This window comes from Podarcis pityusensis, assembly GCF_964106645.2.
Source record: "Podarcis pityusensis genome assembly, chromosome: 7".
In the NCBI taxonomy this organism is placed as follows: domain Eukaryota; kingdom Metazoa; phylum Chordata; class Lepidosauria; order Squamata; family Lacertidae; genus Podarcis; species Podarcis pityusensis.
The window spans coordinates 45906908-45934789 of record NC_138031.1 but is presented as its reverse complement, the minus strand read 5'-3'; the positions used below and the strand labels follow the sequence as shown (position 1 = coordinate 45934789).

The following is a 27882-nucleotide window of genomic DNA, read 5'->3' as shown; positions in this document are numbered from 1 at the left end:
ACTTGTCACATATAAAGCAGCTTTATTCGCAAAAGCCACTAAAAGTATTTGTGCTAGTCACATAAAAGACAACACTAGATTGTGCAGGGGATTCATTAATTTGATTTATTGCAAATGGTTGCTTATTTCTGGATCTTTCTTAACAGGTTTTATTGGATTTGCTGGTTTTGTAACTGGATTTGTAATGGCTTTTAGTCAAATACAGCGATTGATTGATTGATTGATTGATTGATTGATTGATTTATGTTGGGCAGTGTGTGTAGGACGTAAGAGGCTTGACAGTACTGGTCCAAAGAGGTCAAAGACAAATAGTACATCCACTGTTGCCTTTTTCTAAACACATCTCGAAGGACTCCCCCAGAGTAATGCTAATCCTGAGGTCATGAGAAACTTTTTTCTCATTTTAATATTACAAAGTAGCATTACATTGACATTTAGCTGCTCTGGGAATTTAGTACAAGTATGCTTCTGCGTATCCAGTTATAATGGATACAGTTGTTTATACAACCCAATACTGATGGCAGGATTCTTCTGGAGGTGATCCTTCCCTGTCTTACAAAAGCATTGAAAGTAAAATGCTTTAATATTTGTCATGTTGAGAGCCAAGTCTCCCCAAAGTGGGAAACATGTCTATTCTGTGGCATTTTGTTGGCAGAAGAGACGTGCAAGATGGTGTGCATCTCCTATTCTCTGTCCAGAAGCTGACCTGATGGGCAACTGCATCTTCCTTTAACTAAGGCAATGACCCACCTTGCTCCTCGGCATCTGAGAGTAGCAGGCAACTTAGTGCAGAGCTTGCAGGTAGCTATTACCTCATTGCCTAATGGTGGCCAGATTCGGACACTTGGTCACACAATGTGTAATTATGAAATCGGGGGGGGGGTCAAGAAATTGTGATAGCTATTAGTTAAATCGGCTTTTGAAGTTTAGACAAATGTCTAGGATTTATGTAATTCTGTACATTAGAAGCACTGCCCACTAGATTCAATGGAACTTGGTGCCACATAAACATGTACAGAATTGCAGCAAATGTTTGTTGCTAAATTGGGGCTGTAGCTCAGTACATTTGCAACACAGAAGGTCCTGGGTTCAATCCCTGGCATCTCCAGGTAGGCCTGGGAATGCCCACAACCCTGGAAAGCTGCCAGTATCAACAGACCCAGGACCCACTTTTAACTCAAACATGCCTTTGGGGACCATTCCTTGACATTTTAGCATGCACTGACATTAGGGTTGCCACCTTTGGCCGGGCAAAATAAGGGACAGGTCAGGCAAAATATGGGGCAAATTGGGAGTGGGGAATTGGTGTGTGTGTGTGTGTGTAAAAATTACTTTACCTGATGCAGAAATGACTTTAAAGCAATCCATTGCAATGGGTTGTTTCCAGTGCTGGTCATACTCGTAAAGAGGAGACCCAATGAAATTTACGGATCTAAGTTTGCAATGCACATTAATTTCAATGACTCACATCCTCCCCACCTGCTGATTTTCTGCTTGTCAGGAGAATGGTATATGTAGAAACCAGATAAAAAGAAAGAGGTGAATATAGCAACAAATTCTGTTTCTCTTCCTCAGAGAGCTTTGCCTCCAGCATCCTTTTCCATGTGGCTGCTAATGCCACGCACATTCACACACATGCATCATAGATAAGTTCATCTAACCACTAGGGTTACCATGTGTGCTTTATTTTTGGACCTGTCCTTTATACAATATTTTGCATCAGTTTATTTAAATAAATAAAAGCAACCACCATTTTAAGGCTTCCATCCTCTCTATTTGAAAGTAAATTCAACTGAACTTAGTTGGGACTTATTTTCAAAGGATCAAGATGAAAGTGAATTTAGGACTGGGACAGTTTCTTGCAAGGGAATTTTGAGTCCTCATCTGCAGTACACATTTAAAGCACTTTAAAAGTCTGGGTGGTGGTGGGTTTTTCGGGGGGAGGGGGTTTCCTTGGTACCCAAATAATATCCACCCTGCAATGTCCACCCTACCCCTTCTATAAAGGAACAGGGTCAGGGAAGCACGTAAAAGCAACGAGGACCCAGGCAGCAGCGGCAGCCGCATCCTAGTATCCCCCGCTTCCCTGGATTTGGTGTAACAGGGAAGCGGGTAGAGAAAAAGAAAGAGACAGAGAACGCGGACACGCAGGAGGGAGGCAACGGCGGTGACGGGAGGGAGGAGCTCAGCGTTCGTCTCAGCGGAGGAGGAGGAATAGCAGCATTTCCCCTTGGAATAAGGGACAGTCGCTTATTATAAGGGAGAGGTGGCGACCTTAAGGCAAATGACGCTGCTGATGCTCCTGCTGTGACGACCCCTCAGCTGGACACCAGCGGGGCCCCAGATCGCCCAACCTCTGGGTGGCAAGACGTCCAAAGGCCAGTTGCAGAACGTCGCCTCAGAGGCCGCCTGGCCCCCGGGAGAAACGACAATGCCGGCCCGATCTGATCAGATGCTCTGCTGGGTGGTCTTCGCTTTTATTTTTATCGTGTATTTTTTGTTTCTATACTGTGAATTTATTTTGTTGCCGTTCTGAGACCTGCTGGTATAGGGCGGCGTACAAATTTAATAAAGAACAGCAATAATTTTATTTTTTTCCCCACCCCCTCCTCCCTTTCTGCTGGTGGGAAGAGCGGAGCGACATTTCCAGTCAAGCGGCCTATAGCGGCGACTTTGCCGCGTCGTCCTGCGGCGCCTTTAAGGGCCGCCGGCAGCTCCCTCGTCATGCGCAAGAGCCGCCTAACCGGGAAGCGCTTGTGCGGCCGCCCAGAGGAGGAGGAGGAAGAGCCGCATCCACCACGAACCGGCTTGTTGTGTGGGAAGCGGGTTTGAGGGGGCACAGTGAGAGGAAGAGGCGCGGGAAGGCCCGAAGCGGCGCGCGGGGAGAAGAGGCGGTTGCTCGGCGCCGAGGGGCTCTTCTCCCGCTGCCATGGCGACGGCCGCCAGCCAGGACTACTACTTGGCGCTGTGCGCGCGGCCCGTGCACTTCGAGAAGGCGAGCCCCGTCAACTGCGTCTTCTTCGACGAGGCCAATAAGCAGGTGAGGGGGTGGGGTGGGGCTCAGGGCCGAGGGAAGGGGCGGAACCCGCCGGGCAGCCCGTTCCCTCCCTCCCCCCCCCCGCGCCTGCCCCCGTGGAACCGGCCGGTCACGCGCTCGCTGTCGCCGCCGCCCCTGGGATAGCAGGCGCCTCATAATAATAAGTACAGGCAAAGGCAGGAGCTTCCCAACTTTCCCAGACCGGCCCCTCCCTTCAAAAACAAAACCCCCAGCTGCAGCTGCAGTCTATAGCTCCAGAGCTGCTCTTGCCACTCTCTTCCCCCCGCAGTGTGGGCCCATCTTCGTGCCTTGTTTTCCCCTGAGGCGACTCAATGTAATGGGAGGGCGGGGGGGGGGTCTCCTCTACCTCTCAACAGTTGCTCCGTAGGTGGGATTTTTAATGCAGGGATGAGAGGGAAAAGGGCGCTAGGCGAAATTTGAGAAAAACTTGTTTAAATGTGCAGGAAGCCTGTGGTCTTTAAAAAAATAAAATCCGATGAATCTCCTCTCTTTGCCTTCCTTGGACAGAATGGTGCTTTGTGGACCATCTTAGAAGGGTGTGTATTCCATCCACTTGCAAATCCGGATTTAGCTGTTGAAAGCCAGTGCTAGAATCCAGATCTACTGGAATGGGTGGCTTCTGTAAATACTGATGATGATATATATTTATAGCCTGGTCATCATCACATAGCTTAATCCCGGAGTGGGGAACAACTAAATAAAAACAATAGCAAATATATACACAGAAAAAAGTTATGAGTCCATAAAAATCTATTAAGTAACACACAAATTAACAACTCAGTCAGGAAAACAGCCCTGAGAATTATTATGATTCAGAGTCTTCTCAGTAAAAGGTATTTAGTGCTGTAGGCAGGCCTTGTGTGAGAATTTTGACCCACAGCTGTTGGAGCTGCAGCAAGGCTCTCCAACTAGGTTGTAGGATGGCTGCTTTTCTTTTTTACAGAAAAATGGTTCCTGCAATATGTTTGAAGTAATATAACCAGTAAGAAGGGTGGATGTTGGGCAGCACTGCCTATCATCTTGTGAAATGTTTGTATCTGTAAAATGACCAGGTGGAACAAGGAACTTCTTTTAAGAGTTGCAAAGAAGGGGAAGTTCAGGTGCAGCTCATTGTGACTTAGGCTGTGGGGAAACTGCCCTTGCTGATGCTTTCGGTTCTACAAAAATGTTAAATGTTCAGTTCCCTCTCTGTTCTGAGCATTGACTTTTTTGGGTGTTCTTCTGGCTCTCTGGAATTAGTACTTGCTTTGTCTGGTAGGGATGTCCACATTGTTGCATCATATAGACAGTTTGCTTCAGTTTACTAATAGAACACAAATCATGCTATGGGCAGAAAGGTGAAGGCCAAATTGGGTGTCCATTTCACAATCTCTGCACCTACCATGAGTTTACCTTCAGCACTTCAATTTGCTAGCAGAGATAGTTTTTTCTTGAATCAGTTTTTTAAAGGTGCCATAAATAACTCATGAGAGAAAATTCTATCCCTTTTCTTAATGCAAGAGCCAAAACTGATATAATTTGCAATATTTTTATTGAAAAATACAACTTCTAGTGACAATCACATGTCTGAAACACTAATTTAATTAGTGGGTGCTTTCATGTGATCTCTTTGTACTCCATGTGATTGCTTAAGTTTCTTGAACGGGCTTCATGTGAGCTTGGTCTTAAAGACAACTGGGAATCTGAAATTTGACATCAAAGCCTGTGTTTGCCACACTGTAGCTTTGACATCTCTTTGGTCTGTTTAAACAGATATGTGCTGTGACATCCTTCTGCTGGTAATTGGACTAAACAAACAAAGAAACATTTCCTCCCACGTGCGAACTATTGCAATGCACATTTGACTGTGTGTGTGCCTGCAGTTGTTGAACTAGAAGAACATTTGACACAAATTTTCACAATCTCAGAAGCACCCTTTTTAGCTGTTCATGGTTATGGAAGTTGTGACTGTTTTGTGTGTGCACAGTCTGGTTATCAGTGAACTTTTCCAATAAGCATATTGTTTGTTTAAACCATCTCTATCCTGCCTTTCTAAATGTGCCCAGGCATAAAATACATCCCAGAGCAAATAAGTACAAACAAAATAACTGTAGAAAACAGTTTCTACTTTCACTCTTGCCAACCCATTTCCTTGTCCTCACTAGCTAAAGCACTTGGGTAATTCCCTTAATGAGGCAAAGGAAGCTGCGAAACTTGAGCAGCTACTGAAAGCGCACTGCCCCTCATTCCAGCCAGTGTTACCTGAACAGCCTTGTCTTAGCAGGCAGATAAGTGTATTTGAGGAGATGTGATCTCTGAGATGCATGTGACTTCTGACTGCCATTGAGCTCCTTGTTTCGGGTTCATAAGCTCACTGGCAGCTTGTACAAATTTATATGCCACCACTTGCCCAAGGCCACCAACAGTTGAGTTGCAGCTTCTGCGCAATCTTTGGGAGTGGTATCATGTAAGAATGAATTATGCAACTGACATATTCTAACCTAGTATTTATCAGTAGGGAGAAGTCATTGGAAGCAAGCCTCACATTGCCCTAGCTGGGGAGGACCCATGAGCAGCATGCAAGTGGCCAAGAAGGAACTGCAACTGTTGCCATTTAGAGAAAATAATGAGAACTGGTCCTTTATATTTTAAATAAAATAGTTAAACCAATTGTTTAAATGAGTAATGCATTAAATTAAACTACATTCATAATTAGAAAGGGATACAGTGGTACCTTGGGTTACAGACCCTTCAGGTTACAGACTCCACTAACCCAGAAATAGTACCTCGGGTTAAGAAATTTGCTTCAGGATGAGAACAGAAATCGTGCGGTGGCAGCGGGAGGCCCCATTAGCTAAAATGGTGCTTCAGGTTAAGAACAGTTTCGGGTTAAGAACGGCCCTCCAGAACGAATTAAGTTCTTAACCCGAGGTACCACAGTAATTAGAAATTCTGATGTTTATCTTACTTTGAAAGTTTCTAGAGCAGTGGCTCTTAACCTTGTTAGCGTCATGGGTCCCTTTGAGAATCTGATGAAAGCTATTGACCCCCTCCCCAGTAAAATGCACATAAACATATATACACAAACTTTTGTCTCAAGCTTGCACCCCCCCCGCTTTTTTTCTTTTTTTTCTTCTTCTTTTTTTTTTGCTCCTAGTTCATTGACCCTGTGAAGCCCATCCATGAACCACAGGTTAAGAACCACGAATGAATGAATGAATGAATTGATTTCAGTCACTGACCACAGTGAGTTAAGAACCCTGCACTAAAATGAACCTAAATCCGGATATTAACTTTTTAATTACTTAGGTTTTTGCTGTTAGATCTGGTGGAGCTACTGGGGTCGTAGTTAAAGGCTTGGAAGACCGCAATCCCATCTCATTCAGGTAAGTGTGCTCTAAAACAGGTTTGCTGTATAAAATGACCATAAATTATCTCCTCTGACAATTTATTGTTTTATAGAATGGAAGACAAAGGGGAAGTGAAGTGCATCAAATTTTCTTTGGGCAACAAGATATTGGCTGTCCAGAGAACATCAAAGAATGTGGTAAGAAATTGCAAGTTTTAAAAAATACATAGCTCAGATAGTCAAGCACAATGAAATCGAGGCTAATAGAGTAGCTGATAATGTTAATACAGTCACTGTGGCTTAGAAGTACAGTGGTAGCTTGGTTTACGAACTTAATCCGTTCCGGAAGTCCGTTCTTAAACCAAAACTGTTCTTAAACCAAGGTGCGCTTTCCCTAATGAGGCCTCCCACCGTCAATGCTCTTCCACCGTTCGGATTCTGTTCTTAGACTGAGGTAAAGTTCTCAAACCAAGACACTATTTCTGGTTTTGCTGAGTTTGTAAACCAAATCTTTTTTAAACCGAGGTACCACTGTAATTAGGGAAAGGAAGATTAAAGAAACTTGATTGAATCGATCCTCTTGAGTTTTATTTCTTTATTCTATTCAAACCTCTGTCTAGGGGCATGTGGGAGTGTTTATAGCCATTTCTTTTGTCCTTGGTGGCTGATGTCTTGTAATGGGTTCTCTGCAGGGTTTTTTTTTCTTTTATTTTGTTTAATATATTTACTAATAGCTTACCCTGAGTGCAACTGCAGCTCTGGAGGCAAGAGCTTTGGATCTGAATTATGACAGTATTATGATTCACCATTATATTTGTCTGTAAATAATTTTCTCCTTTACATTTCTGCAGTGTCTTGAACAGTATTGCATTCCATGGCCACTTAAAGTTTAGGGAGCATTTAGGTGGAAAGTAGGATATTAAAACAGAAAAGAAGCTCTTAGATGTCTGTCTTAATTTACGAAGAAGAGAAATTCAAGTATATTAATAGGCTTACTCTATGCAGTTAGGTGTGCCTAAGCCATGGCTGGGCAAACTAAGACCCGGGGGCCGGATCCAGCCCAATCGCCTTCTCAATCCGGCCCATGGATGGTCCGGGAATCAGCGTGTTTTTACATGAGTAGAATGTGTCCTTTTATTTAAAATGCATCTCTGGGTTATTTGTGGGGCACAGGAATTCGTTCATATATATTTTTTTTCAAAATATAGTCCGGCCCCCCACAAGGTCTGAGGGACAGTGGACTGGCCCCCTGCTGAAAAAGTTTGCTGACCCCTGGCTAAGCCAATTAAAATCAGTGAGCTTAGATGTACCTAACACTGTGTGGTTTCAGCCTATGTGTTTCTTAATTGCTGCTTTTCTTGTTGTTCCAGGACTTTCTGAACTTCATTCCAGACTTCCCACAGATAGAATATACTCAAGAATGCAAGGTACATTTAAACAAATACTGTTAACTTAGTTAAACTAAGTTAAATCTTTAAAATATTGTAACCTCCATTAACCTTCAGTTTGCTGGTTCATAAAAAAAGTTTCAAAATGCAAAATGGAGTCATCTCACTTTTATTATTGTAGTTCTTCAGAATGCTTTAGGTTCTAGTTGCCCACCATCACCAGTATTCTTGCCTTTAAAAATAATGTTGACCATCAGCAAGGTTTAGCCAGTAGCTCTCATTTTACAGTGATGAACATTGGGAGGTGAGGAAGAGAAAGCTTGTTCATTTAAGTGAATCAGATTTCATAGTTTGAAGTATTAAAATCCCCAAATCCGTTCTTGAACAAGCAGTAGAAAGTGACAAAGAAGTCCCAAGCATATATAATGAACAGTCCTCTTTCAAGAGGCAGAGCCCTTCTGCTTTTTTAGGAACCTCTCTTGCTTATAATCAATTTTGAAAAGTACTCAGCCACTTCATGAGATTGCAGTGCAGATAATGTACCCTTGAAGTGCAGTTTCTCTTCCCATTTAGTTAGTCTTGCAATCTGTTCTGAAGCATTTATTAAATGGAAGCCCGTGAAAAAATTTCAGTTATCCTATCTTGAAAAAGCTAGCTCACTGTGCTGATGTTCATAGTGATATGAATCAATTCTTCCCATATTTCTCCAAAATCCAGTTTTGTAATTTACCTGCTTGAGTGGATTCAGGAAACCACTAATCCTGTGCAAACCGCTATGCTAGCTCATGCTGTCCCATGTCCCTTCATCACGTGTTCCTGAATGCATGGAGAGGGTAGTCTGAATTGTGCTTGTGTACATGCAATTTTATTTCATAGAACCTACATCCATGTGAGAAATTCTAATTATTTGAAGCAGCTTTTAGAGTCATTGTGAAAGAGTCCAATACAGCAGCTTTCTGTTGTTGGTGTTGTTGATGAATTTCCTCACCTTTCTGCAAAAGTACACAAGTTGTGTCATAAGACAGACTATTCTGTAATTCTGGTGTCTCTGACACATGGCTGACCAACTTTTCCTGAAAACCTCAAGACTGCTTGTAGGTGTTTTCTAATGCTCTAGTCAGTCTTTTGTAGTTTAAGCCTATTGCTTCTTGTGTGATCCTTAGTGGGCAGTGTGAATAGCATGCAACAAACATTCTCCCGTTATTTTTTATATTTCTTAAACCTAGTAACTGATGCAGAGTATTTCAATCCCCTGGCAACTCAGGGGATTAGAATTAATTCAGATTAATTTTGCTTTGTCCATTTTTCACCATGCTTCTAGTCATTTGGAATGGAGCATTATGAGTAACATCTAGCACAGATAGTTACAGATACAAGTAACAGATACAACATAATGATTCGCATGACTGACATTGGATGCCTTTGCTTAACATGTGTGGAGTTGCATTTTTTCGTGAGAGGGTGATGAGATAGCCATGTTATCAGATGACCTGTTTTACAGTATAACTGCTACAAATCTTCACTGAATATTTCAGTTGCATTTGAAAGCTTAATGTTGCAATGAACTTAGTAGAATTTGCTCTGAGTATGCATGCATAGGATGAGATTCTAAGTTTCGTTTCATATTTCTTTATTATAAACGAAGCTTTAGGATGATTGACAAGGGTATGTGATAATATAATACTTGTATTTGCATAGTGACAAATTTGCAGAATGTACTGTATATGATAAAATATTGTCAATGAGGATTCATATTTGCTTGGAAGCTTTACTTGCACATCACAAGCACTTGTGACACTCTTGAACGCGGGGGACGCCTTTCTAGATTAACAGCTGGAACTGAAACATGTAAACTAGAACAGGAGACCCATGATAATTCTGCCTTAAATGAACTTGTATGCATATTCGCCTATTTCAACTGAATGTTGTTTGCTGTTAAAGACCAAGAATGCCAACATTTTAGGATTCTGCTGGACAGGCTCTGCAGAAATTGTCTTCATAACAGATCAGGGAATTGAATTTTATCAGGTAAGAAAAACAATCTGATCTCTTTTTTTAAAGTATGTTACGTTGTTCTGCCATATTTGCTCTGCTTTAAAGGCCAAGTGACATTTCAGTGCCAGATGAACTAAATCCTGTAATTTTGTGTTTGGCTTTTGAAATTTAATTTTTCCTTTCCACACTTAAGTAAACCCATATTGGTGAAGAAGGAAATGAATATTCTAATACAATACTGCAGGAAAGATCTATCAGCAGTGCTCCTAATTCTAAGCAGTTAGTGGGACCACAGGAAGGGCCCGTCCCTCCAGATCGCAAGGCTTGAGGTGATGGATGTTGGGAGAGGCTCTCCTTAAAGTATCTGTGTCAGGGCTTTATATCATAATGTTAGTACGTCTAATTGGCCTCAGTAGCGTATAGGGAGCCAGTGCAGCTGCTTCAAGAATCAGTGTTACCTGATTCCACTTTGATACACACCTGACATCTGAAGGCAGCCCTGTTTAGGGAAGTTTTTAATGTTTGATGCTGTGTATTGTGTTTTTAATATTCGGTTGAAAGCCGCCTAGAGTGGCTGGGGAAACCCAGCCAGATGGGCGGGGTATAAATGAATTATTGTTGTTGTTATTATTATCATTAATAATAACAATAACAATAACAATAACAATAACAATAATAATATCACACAACTCAGAAGTTTTGACAACCAAATTCTGCACATGCCGTCTGCCCACCTAGAGCAAATTTAAATATTTCTTAGGATTAGCAACTGTAAAATATATTGCATTTCTGGAAATATACTGGAATTTGTTTGTGTCTTCAGGTGTTACCAGAGAAGCGAACTTTAAAACTTTTGAAGAGTCAGAATATCAACGTAAACTGGTACATGTACTGTCCTGAGAGTTCCGTAATTCTTCTGTCTACCACAGTTCTTGGAAATGTTCTACAGCCATTCTATTTTAAGGTAATAGTAGTATTCGAGTGTCCAGTGTTATCATCCACATTGCTTTAATTAGCTGCTCAGAGAGCTTTTTAAAAATATGCTGCGTTTCATTACATTCCCTTGCCTTTCATTTCCTCCCAAATGTACACACCTTTCCTACTTCTTTGGTTTTAAGCTTGGCTATGTTTTATATGGCACGTGGAGGTGCTGTTTGTATGCTCTGGTCAGCAAATGGTTTATCTGGAAGACAGTTTTGTGAGGAGGGTGTGTGTGTGCTGGAACTTGGAAGCATCATGGAGCTGCAGCGAATCTCTACTTCTTTTCATATATCTACCATCTGTCCCCAGAATTTATGAAAAACCCACCTTCTATTCAGCACCTGCTTTGACCTGTAGATTTTTTTTATGTTGTCAAGATTTCAAAGGAAAAGTCTCCAGTAAAACATGTCAGTCATAATGTATAACTTTTGTTTTAACCCCATGACTTAATTTCCTTTTCCCCAAAGATGAGGTTTTTGAAAGTTGATTTAGTAGTGCAGGTTACAGCTGCAAATTAATTTTGAGAACAGAGTATAAGGGGGGGAGGGCAGATTCAGAGCCAGCAGAATATTTTTAGATGACAAAGTACCTTGGACATTTTCTAGCTTCGGTTTGTGCTTGGTTACTTAATAGTTAATGTTGGAATATTAAGTAGCGAAATGGATGCCTCGGATAGATTAGTTATTTAATGAACAGTTCACTCAATTGTAAACCTATTTTTGTGGATCATTAAAATCAACAAGTATATTAAGTTGCAAATTTAGAATTGCAAGTTTCAAACTTCATTTTACTGCTTGGTACTGGGCACGCTCAAGTTTCTGCGAGAAAATATTGTAGGCTGGGATAATTTTTATGAAAACCATAAGAGAAACCACATAGAATTAGAATTATATGCAACCTTTTCAACATGCTTTTTTCTAGGGTGGAACTATGTCAAAGCTGTCCAAGTTTGAAATTGAATTACTTGCAGCTCCAAAGGCATCCAAACTCAGTCTTTCTGAAAGAGATATTGCTATGGCTACAATGTAAGTATTATCGTGGGTTTTTCCCCCTCCCTTTAGATTTATGTCCTAAAATATGTGGACACGTTGCCCTTAATATCTCTTCCTTTTTTTCTTTCTTACTAAGCAATTGGTTTGCTCTACAGTTCTGTTTCCTAAGAGAGGATGTGAAATAGCTACAGATAACAGCCACTTTCTAAGTCCATTTATTTCAGTGAACAAAGGAAAGAAGAAACTTAAAATGTACACAGCAGAGCAAGTTACTGAAGCCTAGTTTGTTTTGAATTCAAAGAGTCCCCTCTTGAACACCTTAAAATTGATTTTTTCCCCCCTAAAAGGAACTGCTTGAGACAGGCAAAGACCCTGACCCAGTCCTCCCTATATTCACTGTATTCTCTTTATTTGGTTACTACAAGAGTGCATTTCATCTTTTCAGCCCAGAATCTTTAAATTCCCCTTTCCTTTCAACTTGAAAAATACTGGTCCTTTCTGTGCAGCTTTGAAGTCGTACCTATCCTTAGTTCCATGGATTGGCACCTTTTAAAAATTAACTCTGTATTAATTTCAGTGCAAGGAAACTTTAAGTCTTCCCCAAAGGAAATAATGATTCTACTGTGATGGATTCCACTTATGGAATTGTGAGCCTTTATTTAGAAGCATTATCAATATACAGTATTGTAAATTATAATGGCTGTCAAGAGAGACCTTAGAAATCCATCCATACCCTTTTCTTTGAAATTTACTCATGAGTTCATACAAAATAGAATAATTTTATCTCCTTAGATATGGGCAACTTTATGTTCTGTACTTGAGACACCACTCACGGACATCCAACAGCACAGGAGCTGAAGTAGTTCTTTATCACTTACCAAGGCAAGTTTGTCTGTTATTTATAATTTTGATTCGATTGTTAAGATTAAAGAATTATAAAATAATAATAAAATCAATGCTTTTGATGATAATATGCTCTCTGTCTCTCCATGCTTAAATCTACCACAGAGAAGGCTCCTGCAAGAAGTTGCATATATTGAAGTTATACAGGACTGGCAAGTTTGCACTAAATGTTGTGGACAACTTGGTGGTAGTTCATCATCAGGATACTGAGGTACTATTTTTCCCTGTGGTTTTATTTCTCATATTAAACATTAACAGGTGAAGCCTTCCATTTTATCTTCCTTTGCCCGCTTGTGCTTCAGATTGTTAAGATCATTCATTATATACAAGAATAAAGTTATGTGAAAGTTGTAGCTGTGTAGGGCACGACAAATCTTTTAAGAACATCGAAAGAGCCTGCTGGATCAAGGCCATGGTCCTTCTAGTCCAGCATCCTGTTCTGACAGTGGCCAACCAGATGCCTGTGAGAAAGCAGCAAACAAGAGCACCCAGCCCTCAACCCTCCTGTGCTTTCCAGGAACTGGTGTTCAAAAGCATTACTGCCTCCAATTGTGAAGGCAGAGCATAGCCATTATGGCTAGTAGCCCCCAATAGCCCTTTGGTGAGATCTAGATACCTTCATGTGCAAAAAGAATTCCACTAGCACAACAGAACTTCCGCTGTTCCGGAGGCTCCACCCCGCCTTTGCTACTCCAGTGCTTGATGGCTGTTGATAGTCTAGGAACAAAGCCCACTACCATGTGCCATTAGGGGATTATTTTAAAAACCAATGTGTGTAATTAGTTATCATATCGTAGAAGGATGGAGGAGGATGGAAGAGAAGTAAATCAGTAACTTCATATTGTGGTGTGATGAAACTGGGGAGAAGTCCTGTTAAACCAAGAGAACAAGAGGAGTGGGGAAAGGAGAGGCAAAAGGGAGCCTGCATGCGAAATAGCTGTGCTCAGTGTTTGGGGGAAATTGGTGAATGAGATTGTATGCATGTTGACCTATTACGAGTATAACTTCACATGTGAATTTAGGCAAAAGACAGCTGGTTACTGGCAGCACTGCGAGTGATTTTGCTAGGGTGGATAAATGGACAAGTTGTAATTCTGACATGCATCTAAGTATGTGCCTGTGGTCTGATTGTAAATGGGCTGTATGTGAGTTTTGGCTTTGGTCCCACTCTCTGTTAGCAGTTGGCCCTTGAAGGTCCTCCACACGTCATATCAGAAGTCTGACAAGGCTACTCCACCATTTTTGCACTTTTCCATATACGTAGAACTAGTTTTGATGTGCATCACAAGGGAACTTATTTCTTTTTGTCAATTTTAGACCTCTATTATATTTGATATCAGACTCAAAGGAGAATCTGATGGCACAGTTACCCTTCACCAGCTTGTACTTCCAGCTCGATCTATACAACCCTATCAGATTCCTGTGGCAGGTAGGGGTCTTTTGTTTTCTGTTTAACTAGCTTGGAAATCTAGTTGGTACAGAGATCTAAAGAAAGAGATACTGGAAAATGTAACATTTGACTGTGCATCTATCACTTGGGTTTCCATTTTATTTAATAACTAAGGAATAATACTGTTTAACTTCTGCTAAATGTTTCAAATATCTTGTTCACGGGAAGAAACAGTATCATCTCTAGGCTGTTGGCTGTCATTGCCTGGAGAGAGCTAGCAGGTCCCCTGGCCAGGGGTAAGCTTCCCCTTCTTGTGTTAGCCCCCCCCCATGATTGCAGCTTTTAAGCAGCCTGTGCCTCTACACCAGAGTAGTCTTCAGCTCCATGTGAAACACTGTGAAAATTTCATGTTCATCTGTCAATTTGAATGGGATTTGGAAGATGAAGACTGGCTAGAGTCTTTGCTTCCTGATCCTTATACAAGGATGGATGGAAATTTGAGTGAGCTGTATGAAAATGTACTGAGAAGCCCCTTGTTGGTCACTCCCCCACCATGTGCCTCCACCCACAGTGCGTTTAGCCGAAGTATCAAGGGAAAGTGTGAAGACCACATGCTGGGAGCTTTAAACCACCTGGCAAATAACCTTCTCCATCCTGTGTCATCTGGGTGTCTGTTTCTGCCCATATGCAAGCCCTGTCTCTGCAGGCTAAGTTCTGACATTTGGGTCACAACATGGTACACAGAAGATGAGGAGTGGTGCTGCTCCTTAACCATCATTTCATGGGCACTTTCTCCAGATTCCACCCAGAATGCTAAATATGCCTATAGCTCAAAAAAAAAAAAAAAAAAAAAAAAAAAAAGATCCCTTGAGGGGAAGGTATTGGGGACCCTGTGCAACAAATAGTCAACCTCTGTGTTTGCTATAAAGGATTTAGTACTGTAGCTGATTCATCAGTAAATGCTAATAAGCAATCTTTTTATTTTATCTATTTTTTATATGAATTTGTTGTTTTAAATATTACAATAAGCTCTGGGCCTAATCCTCCTAGACCATAGCCTTAACTCCTCAAGGTATCTTGATATGGAATAGATTTCTACTGTGAATCCTCATCAAAACAAATTAATCTCTTCAGGATCATGAGTAATTGATACAATCTCTTTCTCCGTGTGCAGGTCCAGCTTCTGTAACCAGTCAGTTCCCAGTTCCCTGTAAACTCTGTATCCTTCAACAGTTTGTGTTTTGTTCTGAAACTGAACCCCAGATCTTTTCTCTCTCTTGTGTGATAAACATGTTGCTTTTTATATCTGGAGGGAGCAGAATTGAAAAATATTGCAATAGAAATATGCATTGAATCTTTGAAGAATATAGAATAGCACTATTTGGCATGCAACACAGTCCTATGCAACTTTACTTGGGCATTCAGTTGGGTTTATGCCCAGTTAAGTGTGCTCAGTCTTATTTCCATAGCCTTATGAATCCAGAACTTTATCATGTGATAAGGCTTGGAGGGTGGTTGGGGTGCCAGGATTAAGCTTGCACATCTCCCTTTTGTATATTAAGTTAGTCACATAACTGTTTGGATCCAGCTCATAAAGTGACTTTGTTTTTGCCCCCCCCCTTTATCATATATTTATTTCTAATAAAACATAACCAAATATAATATATGCCAAAGAAAATAGAATAAAAATAGAGTAATGGGATATCTAAAGCTGAGCATACAGGAAAAGATTTATATATATACAAACACACAAGCATAACAAATTAATGTCACAAAATTCAGAGTAGCACAAATGGGTTTACTTTCTTCTGTACCTTATTATTCAAGTACATTAAGAAATGGCTCCATTTCTCAATGAAGATATTATCTAGTTGTCTACCCTCTCTTCGTATATGTCAACCTAACCATACATACTGTGTTTCAGATTTTGTTAGTCATTCTCTCATGGATAGTGTTCTTATTTCCCCCCAATTTTGACAAATAGCAATCCTAATAGTAATAGTAATTTTGGCAGCATTTAAGAGGTGCCATGAAGTGACTTTGTAGACAGGGGACCTTATAGAGACTCTACGGCCAATACACTTCTGTGGAGTTTTGTTTAACATTTAGATTCTTCATCCTGGATTGTCTTTCAGCCTGATATTATCATCAGTGCGAGCGAAGGTATGTCTGAAGCTGTCAGAGCTCTTCAGTTTTAATCAGTTTGTGTAATTACAATGCTATCTTTTTAAAAACAAAACAAAACACCAAGTATGTTCTATCCTGATATTTAAGATATTAAAAAACCACACTCAAGTGGGTTGGTGGATTATCTGACTCAATGAAGAACTAGCTATGAATCAGTAACTTCTAATGTAGTATAGTATCATAATGTGGTTGTAAGGGAATGTTTTGGTCAGATGTTGGAGTTTGTTTGTACAAGCATTATATAAGGACAAAGATGCTATATGTAAAGTCTGGCTTGGAAGCGGTTCATATTACCATTGTAAGTTTAGATTCCTTTTGAAAAAGAATTTGCTATTGGTTGTTTTTTTCCCCCCAGGTTACCTCTGGAATCTGCAGGTGAAACTGGAGCCTATAGTAAATCTCTTACCAGACAAAGGAAAACTAATGGACTTTCTTCTTCAGAGAAAAGATTGCAAGATGGTTATTCTTGCTGTGTGTTCTCAGAGTAAGATTTTGCTTCCAGTTTCCAGGAGCTGTTCTTTTGAAAAACTTTGGAAGAAGTTAATTCTAAAATCACTCTCTTGCATACTATGCCATTCCCATATTAAGTACCTAAAGTATCACTGGCCTCTAGTTAGCATAAGAAAATTTAAGGGTAACTATATTATGGTGATTACCAGCTAGTTTATTGTAGTATGAAATGTGGTTCGGAGCGATGCATAAATACAGATACTAATTTTCAGAGGTATTTGCAGAATTTAATATGCCAGTGTTCCTTGCCACTAATTTCGTTGTGTGTGTTTTTTGTTGCAGTGTTAAGTGAACCAGACGGAGGATCATTGAGTGTGGTTGCTACCGTTTTTGACAAACTCAATCATGAATATAAGAAATACTTGGAAGCAGAGCAGACTTACAATATGGCAAGTTATGAACATCATTTTCTTTACCACATGCCTTGTATATACTGTTTCTGATTAGCAATAATCTTTGATCACTGATTTGACAGTGTTCAAATCTGTAATTCCTTGCACAATGAAAAGTAGATTCTATAATACACACACACACACGTAACTAATGCTCAAATATGATCACTGCAATCCCTAAAAAAGGAACTAGTTAATTTTTAATTTGGGGGGGGGGGAATAATTCCACACCAAAGCCCACTAAATATGTGAAGCTGAATGTTGGAAGATTCAGGACAGATAAAAGAATGTACTTCTCCAGGCAGTGCATAGTTAGGCTTTGGAACATACTCCCATAGGAGGCTGTGATGGCCACCAACTTGGATCGCTTTAAAAGAAGATTAGACAAATTCATGGAGGATAAGGCTATCATTGGCTGTTACCCATAATGACTATGCTCTGCCTCCACAGTTGGAGACAGTATGCATCTGAGTACCTGTTGCTGGAATCTGCAGGAGGGGAAAGTGCTTTTGTGCTCGGGTCCTGCTTACGGGCTTCCCATGGACATCTGGTTGGCCACTGTGAGAACAGGATAGCCATTGGTCTGATCCAGCAGGCTCTTAATATTCTTACGTATTTGAAGGCATTGCCATTTTGATTAAAAGTTATAGTTCTGGTTTAATTCTGATCTTACTTATTTTGTATACCTTCCTTTCTTTGAAGATCACAGGGCAGTTCGCTGCATAAAAATACGTCTTTTGTGTTCTCATTTTGTAACAAAAAAACAGAAATAAACCAATAACCCCCCTCGCACAAACACATTTAAAGGCCATAGATGGTTTAATAAGCCAAAAGCTCTGTTATAAACATTTTCACTTGGTGCCTAAAGATACGTAATGAAGGCGCCAGGTGAGCCCCCCTTGGGGAAAGCATTCCACAGACTAGGAGCCACTGCAGAAAAGGCCCGTTCTCGTGTTGCCACCCTCATGGAGGAGGCACACGAGACATAAACATGGATTTTGGTTAGTCATTGGAATCTATTACCAAGTAAGGCGTGGTAGCTGACTAAGTCAGTTTTGAGTAGACTGATTAAGTTAATAAACGTTACTTACATTCAATAATTTCAGTGGGTCTACTCAAATATGACTTTGTCAAATACAACCCAATGTATCTTGGTGTCGAGGTATAAAATTAGTAAGTGTTATTAGCCCTTCAATATATGTTATATTTCAAAATATTTTCTGGTATTTTTCAGGCACTAGAAACTGGGCAGAGCAGAAGCAATCCACCTCCCAAACGGCCAGTTCGTACCCAGGCAGTTATTGATCAGTCAGACATGTATACACATGTTTTGTCTGTTTTTACAGAAAAAAAGGTTGGTTGATAAAGACACACCAGCATGCTGATTTAACTTCATAGGTCTTCATATGTTAGTTCAAAGGGAGGCAAGTATTAATCACAGCTGACAGTAACTAATACTGTTGTGGTAAACAGAAGGTAATTTGTCAGTTTCTCTGAAGCAGGAAGAAAGTCTGAATAGCTGTCAATCAGACACTTTAAACCTGGGGGTTCTTATGTCCCCCCGCCACATGCTGTCTTCTCCACATTGCACCAGATATATTTTTTTATCTGACAGGTGGTCTCCCTAGTGTGTAGTGCTCCTCTTCTGGCTGCTTGTTATTTCTTACTGAGCTTTTACTGCCCATGTCCACATCATTCCTAAAACGATAGCCAACCTTTTTACTGGCTGAAGAGCAGAGAGGACTTTTGTACCTGTGTGTTGTAGGTACAAGGACAAAAATTGAGTCGATGGAGGCCATGGGAAGAAAGGCGGAAGCAAGGACTATGGCTGCAGGTTAGGTGAGAGAGAGGAAGTTGGTTGACAGAGAGAGAGCTTATTTTCTGGTGCTCAGACCCCACTTCTGCCTTGTTGTACTGCCTCTTGGGCAAGTTACTTACCTTCTAGGCTCACCAGTTTGACTTCTGTAATGAGTGTTTTGTGACTGATGATGGTCATGAATGGGACACATTCCCCCTTGGAATTTTGTGTGACACTTTCTCAAAGGTAGAAACGAGTCCACAAACTAAAAAATTGACTCCTGATTTAAATAGATTCTTTATTGGAGTTGAAGCATCTCCTTTAGTAAATTCTCCTTTTCCTGTTTAGGAAGCACCTCACAAGTTCACTATAGCTGTCCTAATGGAGTATATTCGCTCACTCAACCAATTCCAGATAGCTGTTCAGGTAAAAACTTAAAATGTCTTATATAAGATTATGATTCTCTATGCTGGTTAACTATTTTTAGACTGCACACTAGTTACCAATTTTTGAAATATTAAAGCTGTTTATTTATTAATTAAAATGTGCTCATTCTCCTTAAACAGACATTCCACATTCTTTTACAGAACCGTTGGCATTAGTTTGCATGTAATTATATATGAAGTTTTAGAGGCGATTTGATGTGACAGAGCAACTTATAGATATCAACTAAGTATAAATATGACAAATAGCATTGTGAAGAGTTTGGGCTAGTAATGAACAGATGTGTTGGGATCAAAGCTACAATTGTACACATTTTTTTCCTTCTGAAACTCTGGAGTGTTTGCTTAAATATTCAGGATTGGAAATGAGCCTTTGTAAGTGTGCTAATTTTGAGCCCTTCTGTTGTCATCTTTCAGTGTAAGGTTTCTAGTTCACGTGTGAAGATACATGCATCCATACAGTTGGAGAAAGTCCAGTCGTTTGCCACCACCTCTCATACACTGCATTACCCTCCTTCATATGGAGAGCTCTGCTCACCCAATAGTGTTAGGTAGGCTGGATTAGTCTTAAAGGTAGTATTGAGTTTCAAGTTGCTTTCAGCTACAGCTCCTTCCATCCAGGCACTTGAACCTCCATTTGCTTGTCCAGTCTTCCTGCTCCAAAGGCCACAAATGCTATAGGGAACTATCAACAGGGCAGGCGCATGAGAAAATGTCTCAATTCCCTTTCAACCTCCAGAAAAGAAAAAAGAAAAATCTGTTTGAGTATTCTTACACCCAGTAAACCCCTTCCCAACAGAGAAAGTATGGCGTTGAAAAGAATTTCGCTCAAGTTGAAGAAAAACCCAGAAGCAGAGAAGGGGTCAACTTTGCTCTTTTCAGACTTCATATCTGTTCCTGCTGCCTTCTTCTCACTGGCCAGCTGGCCAAGAGGTTGAAGTATGATGAGCTGCAGCCAAAGAGCTTACTAACCTATCTGAAGAGTTCAGAGCAGGGCAAGGGGAACCTGTGGCCCTCGTCATGTGATTGGACTCAGACTCCCATCAGCATGGCCAGGGATGATGGGCATTTGCATCTGGAAGGCCACGGGTTCCCCATCTCTGCTATACAGACTAGTAGCCTTTAGTTCTACTAAGTTCTAGTATTGAATTCAGAAAATTATAGTATTTTTTTTTTAAAAAACAACACCCTGCATGTATAAGTCTATGTGCCCTTTTTCAGTTAACTTTTCTTGTGTTTCACGCCCTAGAACTAAGGTGATAAGGTAGTAGTTAAATACTTGCCTAGTTACTACTGGTTTAAGCAGTCTTTTTTCTTGCCTCCTTAGCATTATCTATATGAACTGGTTATCAAAACCCTTGTTCAGCACAACCTATTCTATATGCTTCACCAGTTCCTGCAATATCATGTTCTCAGTGATTCAAAACCTCTGGTAAGTTAGTTTCTTTTGTCCTTCACCATACGGCTTTCATTGCTTCTTGGTTAATTCTATGCTGCCCTTTCACCAGACTTTGTAGGTGTATCTTCATAGCAGGAATCTGGACTCTGGCTCACACTATTTTCAACCATGCTACTTTTAGGTTTAACACATAATTGTGAAGTATTGAGACACTGTTGAACTTCATGTTTCAGGCCTGCTTGTTACTGTCATTAGAGAGCATTTACCCTCCAGCACATCAGCTCTCCCTGGATATGTTAAAGGTAAGTACACAGAGAAAACTTGTGATTTCCTTGTCTTCTTATATACCAACAAGTAATCATAAACAAGTATAAATGATCAGAGGTTGTAAGTAATGTAAAGATATAATCTTTATGTCCAGAGTACAGAAAGGATGATTTGTCTTACCTGAACAGTAGATTTATTAGGTGGATGATGAAGTATTCAGATTGGGCTGTTCCTTTTGCATGAGACTCAGAGAATTGTGGGAGGTAGACCATTTCCCCTCAGTTTTTCCGACTTGCCAAGCAGGAGCATCACGACAAAAATCTAAAACTAAATTAAACACAAGGCCTACCTCCCCCTGCCTAACACGTGAACAGGAACGAAAGTAAAGAAAGCAGCAGCATGGGGGGGAAACCTGCATGTCAAGAAAACAAACCCCCCATGATAAAACTCAGGCATATAATAAATTATAATGTCATATAATGAATACAGTAATAAACCCTGCTCATGAAAATGATTCCGCTGCAGACCCACATAGGGATGGTTCTGAATACTTCATTGTCCACCTAATACATCTGCTATTCAGGTAAGACCAATCATCCTATTTATTATGGTGGACAATGAAGTGTTTGGATTGGGACATACCACAGCAATTCCCAACTGGGCGGGACCCAACTGCAGTTGAGCTAACTATAGAACCTGATGAAGAACTGTGCAGCCAAAGGCTGCATCACTTGAGGCTAAAAGATCTAGCCTGTAATGCCTAGTGAAAGTATTGGCCAATGCAAAGTAGCTACTTTACAGATATCCAGCAGGGAAGCATTGGCAGCAAAGACCGCCGACATAGAGGCTGAACTGGTAGAGCGTGGAAATATACGTGATGGAGAAGGTAACTTAAGAGACTCATAAGCTGACAGTATGCAAGCACGTAGCCATCTGGATAATGTGGCAGAAGAAACTTTATTTCCCAGAGATGAAGTATGAAAAGACACAAACAAGACACCTGTAGTTCTAATGTTCTTTGTACGATGGATCTTCAAAGCCCGCCGCACATCCAAAGAATGCCCAAGCCTTTTCTTATGGATGCTGCGGATTAGGACAAAACGTTTGAAGCACCAACTCCTGTTGAATATGAAATCTTGAAGGTACTTTTGGTACAAAAGTGGGATCAGTGCGAAGCACAACCTTGTCTTTGTGGAAAATACAGAAGTGTTTAGCCAGCGATAAGGAGGCAAGAAGGGCATCCTTCAACTTAATCAATTAAAGAAGCAGGCAAGTTCACATTCAAAACTTCTGATAAACCGTGACCCATTGGTGACAATGAACTTTGCTCATTAGACCCTAATTGGGCATCAGCAAAACCCTGAAATTCAGGCTCAGAATCACAGGACATGGCTATGTCATTTATATTGCCAGCAGGTGGCAGTAAAACCTCACTAGATAACTGAGCCAGGGCTGGGTGGCTGAGTCATGGATTGCTCTGAAGGAGGTTTGTTTACAGGCGGTAGACCTTACCAACAACACTGGGGGGGAAATGATGGCCCTTAACACAGAAAGAGTGATTTGAGTGACTGTGAAATGTATTAGAGGACCCTGCTAGGTTTAGCTGCTTCAACTTTTGTTTCACTTTTTTATGTGGAGAGGCACCCAAGCCTTGCAGAGACTCATAAGGATGCCATCAAAATTTAGTGGGAGGAAATTGAGGCACTGAAGCAGACTGCTGTTTCCGTTATTATTGCAGGCAAAACATGTCGCAACAGCCCTTTGCGCCGCTGCAGCGGACAGGAGAAAAAAGGAGTTGGAAGCTTATTTTCTTTGTCCCTCCCTTTCTTTGCAGAAGCAGCGATTCTTGAAGAAAAGCTGATGCGCTGAATAAAGGGTCCAAAAGGACGCTGAGAGAAAGGCGCAGAGTGGCTGTTAGGGAAACAGCGCAGTCACTGCAGGAGGCAGCCTGTGACGCAAAAAAGTTGAAGGAAAAGGCAACTCAACCGCTGGCAACAGCCAGCAACAAGGAAAAAAGATCAAAATTAAGAAATTAATGAAAAAATAGAAGTAAAACACTGAACATAGAATAGGGAAACATGTTTAGCAGGGAGACAATGGTGCTTTTTTCTTTTTACCTCAGCAGAGGACACATAAAAGGACTGACACCAAACAGTAACAAAGACAGGCAAAGTTGCCAATAAACAACTAAGGAAGAGGAAGATTACTAAGTAACTAATAATAACAAAGAAAGTAGTTAAAGAGGACTCAGCTGACTCGCAGTCAACAAAACATTGAGAGCTGGGAAAGCCAAACTGCTCAGTCCTAGGCAGGAGGGGAAAAAAACTGAGGAGAAATGGGTCTACCTCCCACAATTCTTTGCTCCTGCCTGAGTGTCTTGCAAGAGGAACAGCCCAATCTGAACATTTCATTGTCCACCATAATAAATGGCAAGATCATTCCCCTTGTGTGTTGGATTTAGGGTTTTCATTAGTTCAGCAGGCACTAATTGTAGTCACTTTGCTTTCAGAGACTTTCTACTGCAAATGATGAAATAGTGGAAGTTTTGTTGTCTAAACATCAGGTACTGGCTGCCTTGAGATTCATCAGAGGTATTGGAGGCCATGATAGTATTTCTGCTCGAAAGTTTCTTGATGCAGCAAAGCAGACGGAAGATGAGATGCTATTCTATACCATATTCAGGTTCTTTGAGCAGAGAAATCAGCGATTGCGTGGAAACCCTAGCTTCACTCCAGGTAAAGTGTCCATTTGCAAAGTGGGGAGGGAAGTGTGTCAAGATAATCCCAGCCAGCCTTTATCTTTTTATAGAAAAGTTTATTAAACAAGATTGTGTCTTGTAAATCTTAGTAAGCTGGGATAGACTCAAGGTTCAGCAATCTGTTCTTGTACTTTTGGCCACTTACAACCAATGTTGGTTCCAAATCTGCTTTACTGGTAAATATTTTCAGTGAGCCCGCTTAAGGGAAAATTGGAAAAACCGCTGTGGTTTATAGAGTGAATTTAGGGACTTGGCTAAGCCATTTAAATGGAGCTTGGCCACATTTTAGTGAATATTCGTACAAGTTTATTAAGATAACTGAACAGTTGAGGTATTAATACACAACCTGTGGTAAGTTGCCCCTGCCCCTCCGTAAGCTCTCTAGACGATACATTTTTAGAACACACTAGCTTTTTAAGAAGTTTAAAGCACTGATTTACAGAGTTCAAATAAAGATAACCCACCACAAACTGTGCTGTTTTGCTCTTAAAATATCATTTCTGCAATTAAAGGCACTGTGTCTACATTTTGAATACTGATTTGACAGATTCTCGTAGAATGTGGAAAATGACAACTGTAGTAAAGACCATTTAATAGATGGGTAGTGGTTGTGGGGAGCCTGCTGCTATATATGTTTTGGGTTTTAGGGATTCACTTTTAGTCAGAGTGACAAAAGTGACACCCACCACTTCGTAAGAGTGCAAGTGGAAGGAGGACTTATTTCACTGTAGCTGTTTGGCATCTGATTACATTATACTCAACATCAACCCCATTTGATTTAATTGTGGCTAACTTGTTTCTTTATTTTAATGGAGGTACTCTGAATATGACTTATTTGAATACTTCCCTTGGCCAGGGAAGAGTATAGGTGCCTAGATGCATGCATATATCACCGTTTTTACCTTGAAAGTCCTCCACACTCAAATCATGAAAGGCCTTCTTTCGTGTATACCATGGTGTGGATTTCTTAGTAGCAGGGTTTAAGCATAACGGTGATAAAGAACATAGACATGCATCCTTCCCCTCAATTTGATTAGGTATGTCCCAGTGTTTGCGGCAATACATTCAGACTAGCAGATTCCCATAAGCCTTGTAATTTCATATTGTGACTGATATTGCCAAGAAAGTCTCATGGACAATTGTGCTGAAGTTTGGACAAGAGGAGGGTAGAGAAACTATTCTAGTTCTGGCTGAAGTGGCATGTTATTTTGATTGTGCTGCGAATCCAGTTTTGTCATAGTAGTAACTTAGCATACAACAGCAGTACATATTACTTAAACTACTTCCAGTTCATCAACTCTTGGTACAAGGTTTCAGTGCATATTTTTTTTGGATGTACTACGTGTTATTGAGCTGGACCAGTGGTCCTGTCTGACAGGTAGTGTGATCAGTCTAGAAATCCTCAGGAACTGCATTCAAATTAAATAAAGTACTGGAAGGTATTTCAGATTTAATTCCACACAGTCTTTTTTGTTTGTTTTACAGGAGAGCACTGTGAAGAGCATGTTGTGTTTTTTAAGCAGGTTTTTGGAGACCAAGCACTAATGAAGCCTACTGCTTTCTGAAGTAGAAAAGCTATACAAAATGTATAAACTTAATTTATTGCATTTTATGTACTGATACTTTTGACCTACAAAAAATCCTATTTTATAATAAAGTATATATAGACACAGACCCTTTGGCAAATTATTAAAATATTTTTCCACTAATGGCTCATTTGTCTCTCCTAAAAATAGAGCCACAAATTGCATTGACCTGCATTTAAAAAGTAGTGTCAGTGGGTCAGCAATCTATTCTCATACATGTCACTTTAGATTTCATCAGGAAAGCAAATTCATTGTGTGAAACACTTTCACAAGAATAAAAACTAGAATGTATTAAATAATAATAATAATTTATGATCCTTCCAATTTTAGTAACACTGTAACTGAAATATGCAGTACTTCCTGAGTCCAAGTTGTTCAGAACTACTGGTCATCTACTTGGGTAGATCTCTAATCTGTCCAGTAATAGTGGTTTGTAGTTGTGCGACAGTAGTCATAGAAACTTGCTGAAACTTATGGTGAAAAGGGCTTCAGGTAGAATTCAACGAGTCCACTGACCACTTTGTTTAAAATGGCTAGAAGAATAAGAGTCTCTCTCTCTCTGTACCTTTGTTTCTCTCTTGTGCTGCACGTGCTTTAGCTTTATTTACTGAGGGTCCTGTGAAGAAAAAGGAAAAAGTTACCAGTTTGATAGTGGTTGGTTCTGCAGAGACAGGAGTAGTATCCCAAAATCAGTTTGCTTGAAATAATTATTTTCCTTTGAGTGAAGGTGTTCTCAGATGGGATGAGAGCTGTCCTTGCAGGCAGAGACTTCTGCATTTACCCCACCAGTTTTGACTCCTGCCTTCATGTTGTGGAGTCATATCCTACACACTATGAGCATAAACAAACCAATTCAAGACATCACATTAATACAGAATGAAGCTCAAGCTGCAACCCTTATGCACCCTCAAGAGTTAAAATTCCAGGTCAACTTGTACATATTGAGCAAGATCTTACCTATATAACTAAGTAGGACAGGAAGAAATATTAGACCATGGGTTGCTCCAAGTAGTACCATGGCTAGATACATCCTGAAGTAGAAGATCTGGAAAATCTGGGATTTGGAAAAGGCAAGCACTACTATTCCTCCAAATTTTGTGAGAGTAATGCCACTGAAAACCTGACAAAGGGGGAAACAGTGTTTAGTTTTATACAATGCATTAATTGAAACACAACAGGAAATTGCTACTGTCATTTATAAAGCATTGTTTTTATTCTAATTAACTTTATCTTGCACTCTCAGTAAGTATGTCACTACAGGCTATGCTCTGTACCAGCTATCAGGCCTCCTTGAGAGGGAGATAGGCAGTGTTAGAAACAGATATGAAAGCTAGGAGCTAAATGGCACCTTAAGCTTAGGTTATGGGTGCAACAACAATGTCTAGGTGTGCTTTTTAAAATAATAAGAATACAACACTGAAAATGAATGAACTGCTGCTAAAATATTATGTTCATTTTTCACATGGTCTAGTTTTCCCACTGCTAATCCTTAAGGATATTCCCCTAATATCCAGTCTTCAGAGAGTAGCTGGAAATGGGGAGGCAGAAAAAGGTCCTTTCCTTCCACTCTGCAGTTTTAATTTGAAACCTTAGGCCAGATCTCAGAAACCACTTGTGCTAATGAAATTCCTGTCACAAAATGCACCTAGAACAATGGGAGTTTTGAACACTGGAGATAGGAGCATACCCTTAAGTGGTTTCTAGTGCCACGACAGAATAGTTTTCAAAACAAAATACTTACAGAGCTGCCCATGTGGGATAATGCTTCTTCAGCGCGCTCTGCTCTGGTTGCTTTTGTACTAACAGTGAATGCTCTTGTCACGTGGCTACAGAATTCAACAGAGATACCACAACTCTGGAAAGAAGACAGCATAGGTTAAGCAGCTTACTGCCACAGAATACTCCATTTTCAACATTCTGGGTTTGATTTTTTTTAAAAAAGGAAGTTTCCTACACTTATGTACCTTTACTTCCAGCCGGAATGGGGAACCTTGGGGTCGAAGGCCTAATATGATCCTCCAGGCCTCTTTATCCAACTTTTAGCATTATCCATAGGCTACACCCTTTATATCAGCTCTGCACCTTTCCTGGACTCATTTTTAATGTCTTATGATTTATTTTAAATTGTTCTTATTCATTGCATGGTTAAAAAAAATGTTTTCTGTATACCACTTAGAAGTTCTGAATATTAAGTGGTATATAAATGTCTGAAATAAATTGCCTGTCACTAGTATATGGAAGTTTTCACATAAGAGAACATTCAGCCCTTGAGTAAAAAAGCCTCCTGAGCTAGAAGTAGTTCTCTTGACATGGAAAATGATGATGTATTTAGGCTAGAGAGCCATGTCTGTGCTAAAGTATTTCTTACTCTCTGGCCTACTGATGACTGCAGGGCCTGAGCAGCCCCAGGATGCTTTAATCAGCTGGCAGGTGAGGCTAGCTGAGAGAAGGAAAAGAGGAGAGAGTGGAATGGGAGCACCTTATTTTCTTCATGTTCTTTCTACTCT

The 27882-nt window shown here is 40.4% G+C and overlaps 2 protein-coding genes and 1 long non-coding RNA gene across 4 annotated transcripts in view; 1 reads left to right on the top strand and 2 right to left on the bottom strand.

Annotated features, from left to right (window-relative positions):
- The first annotated feature begins 2152 nt into the window (after nt 1-2152).
- On the top strand, nt 2153-25461 carry RMC1 (regulator of MON1-CCZ1). Of its 2 annotated transcripts, none has more exons than XM_081013106.1 (20): nt 2153-3040; nt 6347-6423; nt 6500-6584; nt 7757-7813; nt 9716-9802; nt 10593-10733; nt 11672-11775; nt 12535-12624; nt 12751-12856; nt 13963-14074; nt 15210-15254; nt 16145-16198; nt 16578-16706; nt 17015-17121; nt 18359-18478; nt 19271-19348; nt 20693-20797; nt 20998-21066; nt 23541-23766; nt 25275-25461. In XM_081013106.1, exons 1-20 carry the CDS (start codon nt 2930-2932, stop codon nt 25352-25354), a joined length of 1983 nt encoding a protein of 660 aa, XP_080869232.1. In that variant the 5' UTR covers nt 2153-2929; the 3' UTR covers nt 25355-25461. The 2 variants fall into 2 exon arrangements, with proteins under 2 accessions (XP_080869232.1, XP_080869233.1); XM_081013107.1 differs by lacking the exon at nt 2153-3040 and adding an exon at nt 3445-3594.
- LOC308481112 lies at nt 19429-21892 on the bottom strand. The gene is made up of 2 exons (XR_013988457.1): nt 21212-21892; nt 19429-20098 (listed from the first exon to the last, which is right to left on the bottom strand). It is a non-coding gene; the product is annotated as an uncharacterized lncRNA (long non-coding RNA).
- Nucleotides 25462-25666: 205 nt separating the features above from the next.
- Nucleotides 25667-27882, bottom strand: part of NPC1 (NPC intracellular cholesterol transporter 1) — a 34792-nt gene continuing 32576 nt past the window's right edge. The window contains exons 23-25 of the mRNA XM_081013072.1: nt 27117-27230; nt 26333-26495; nt 25667-25991 (exon numbers count right to left, since the gene is read on the bottom strand). Of these exons, the coding sequence (XP_080869198.1) occupies nt 25909-25991; nt 26333-26495; nt 27117-27230 (360 nt within the window). The 3' untranslated portion in view covers nt 25667-25908. The remainder of the gene's footprint in view (nt 25992-26332; nt 26496-27116; nt 27231-27882) is intronic.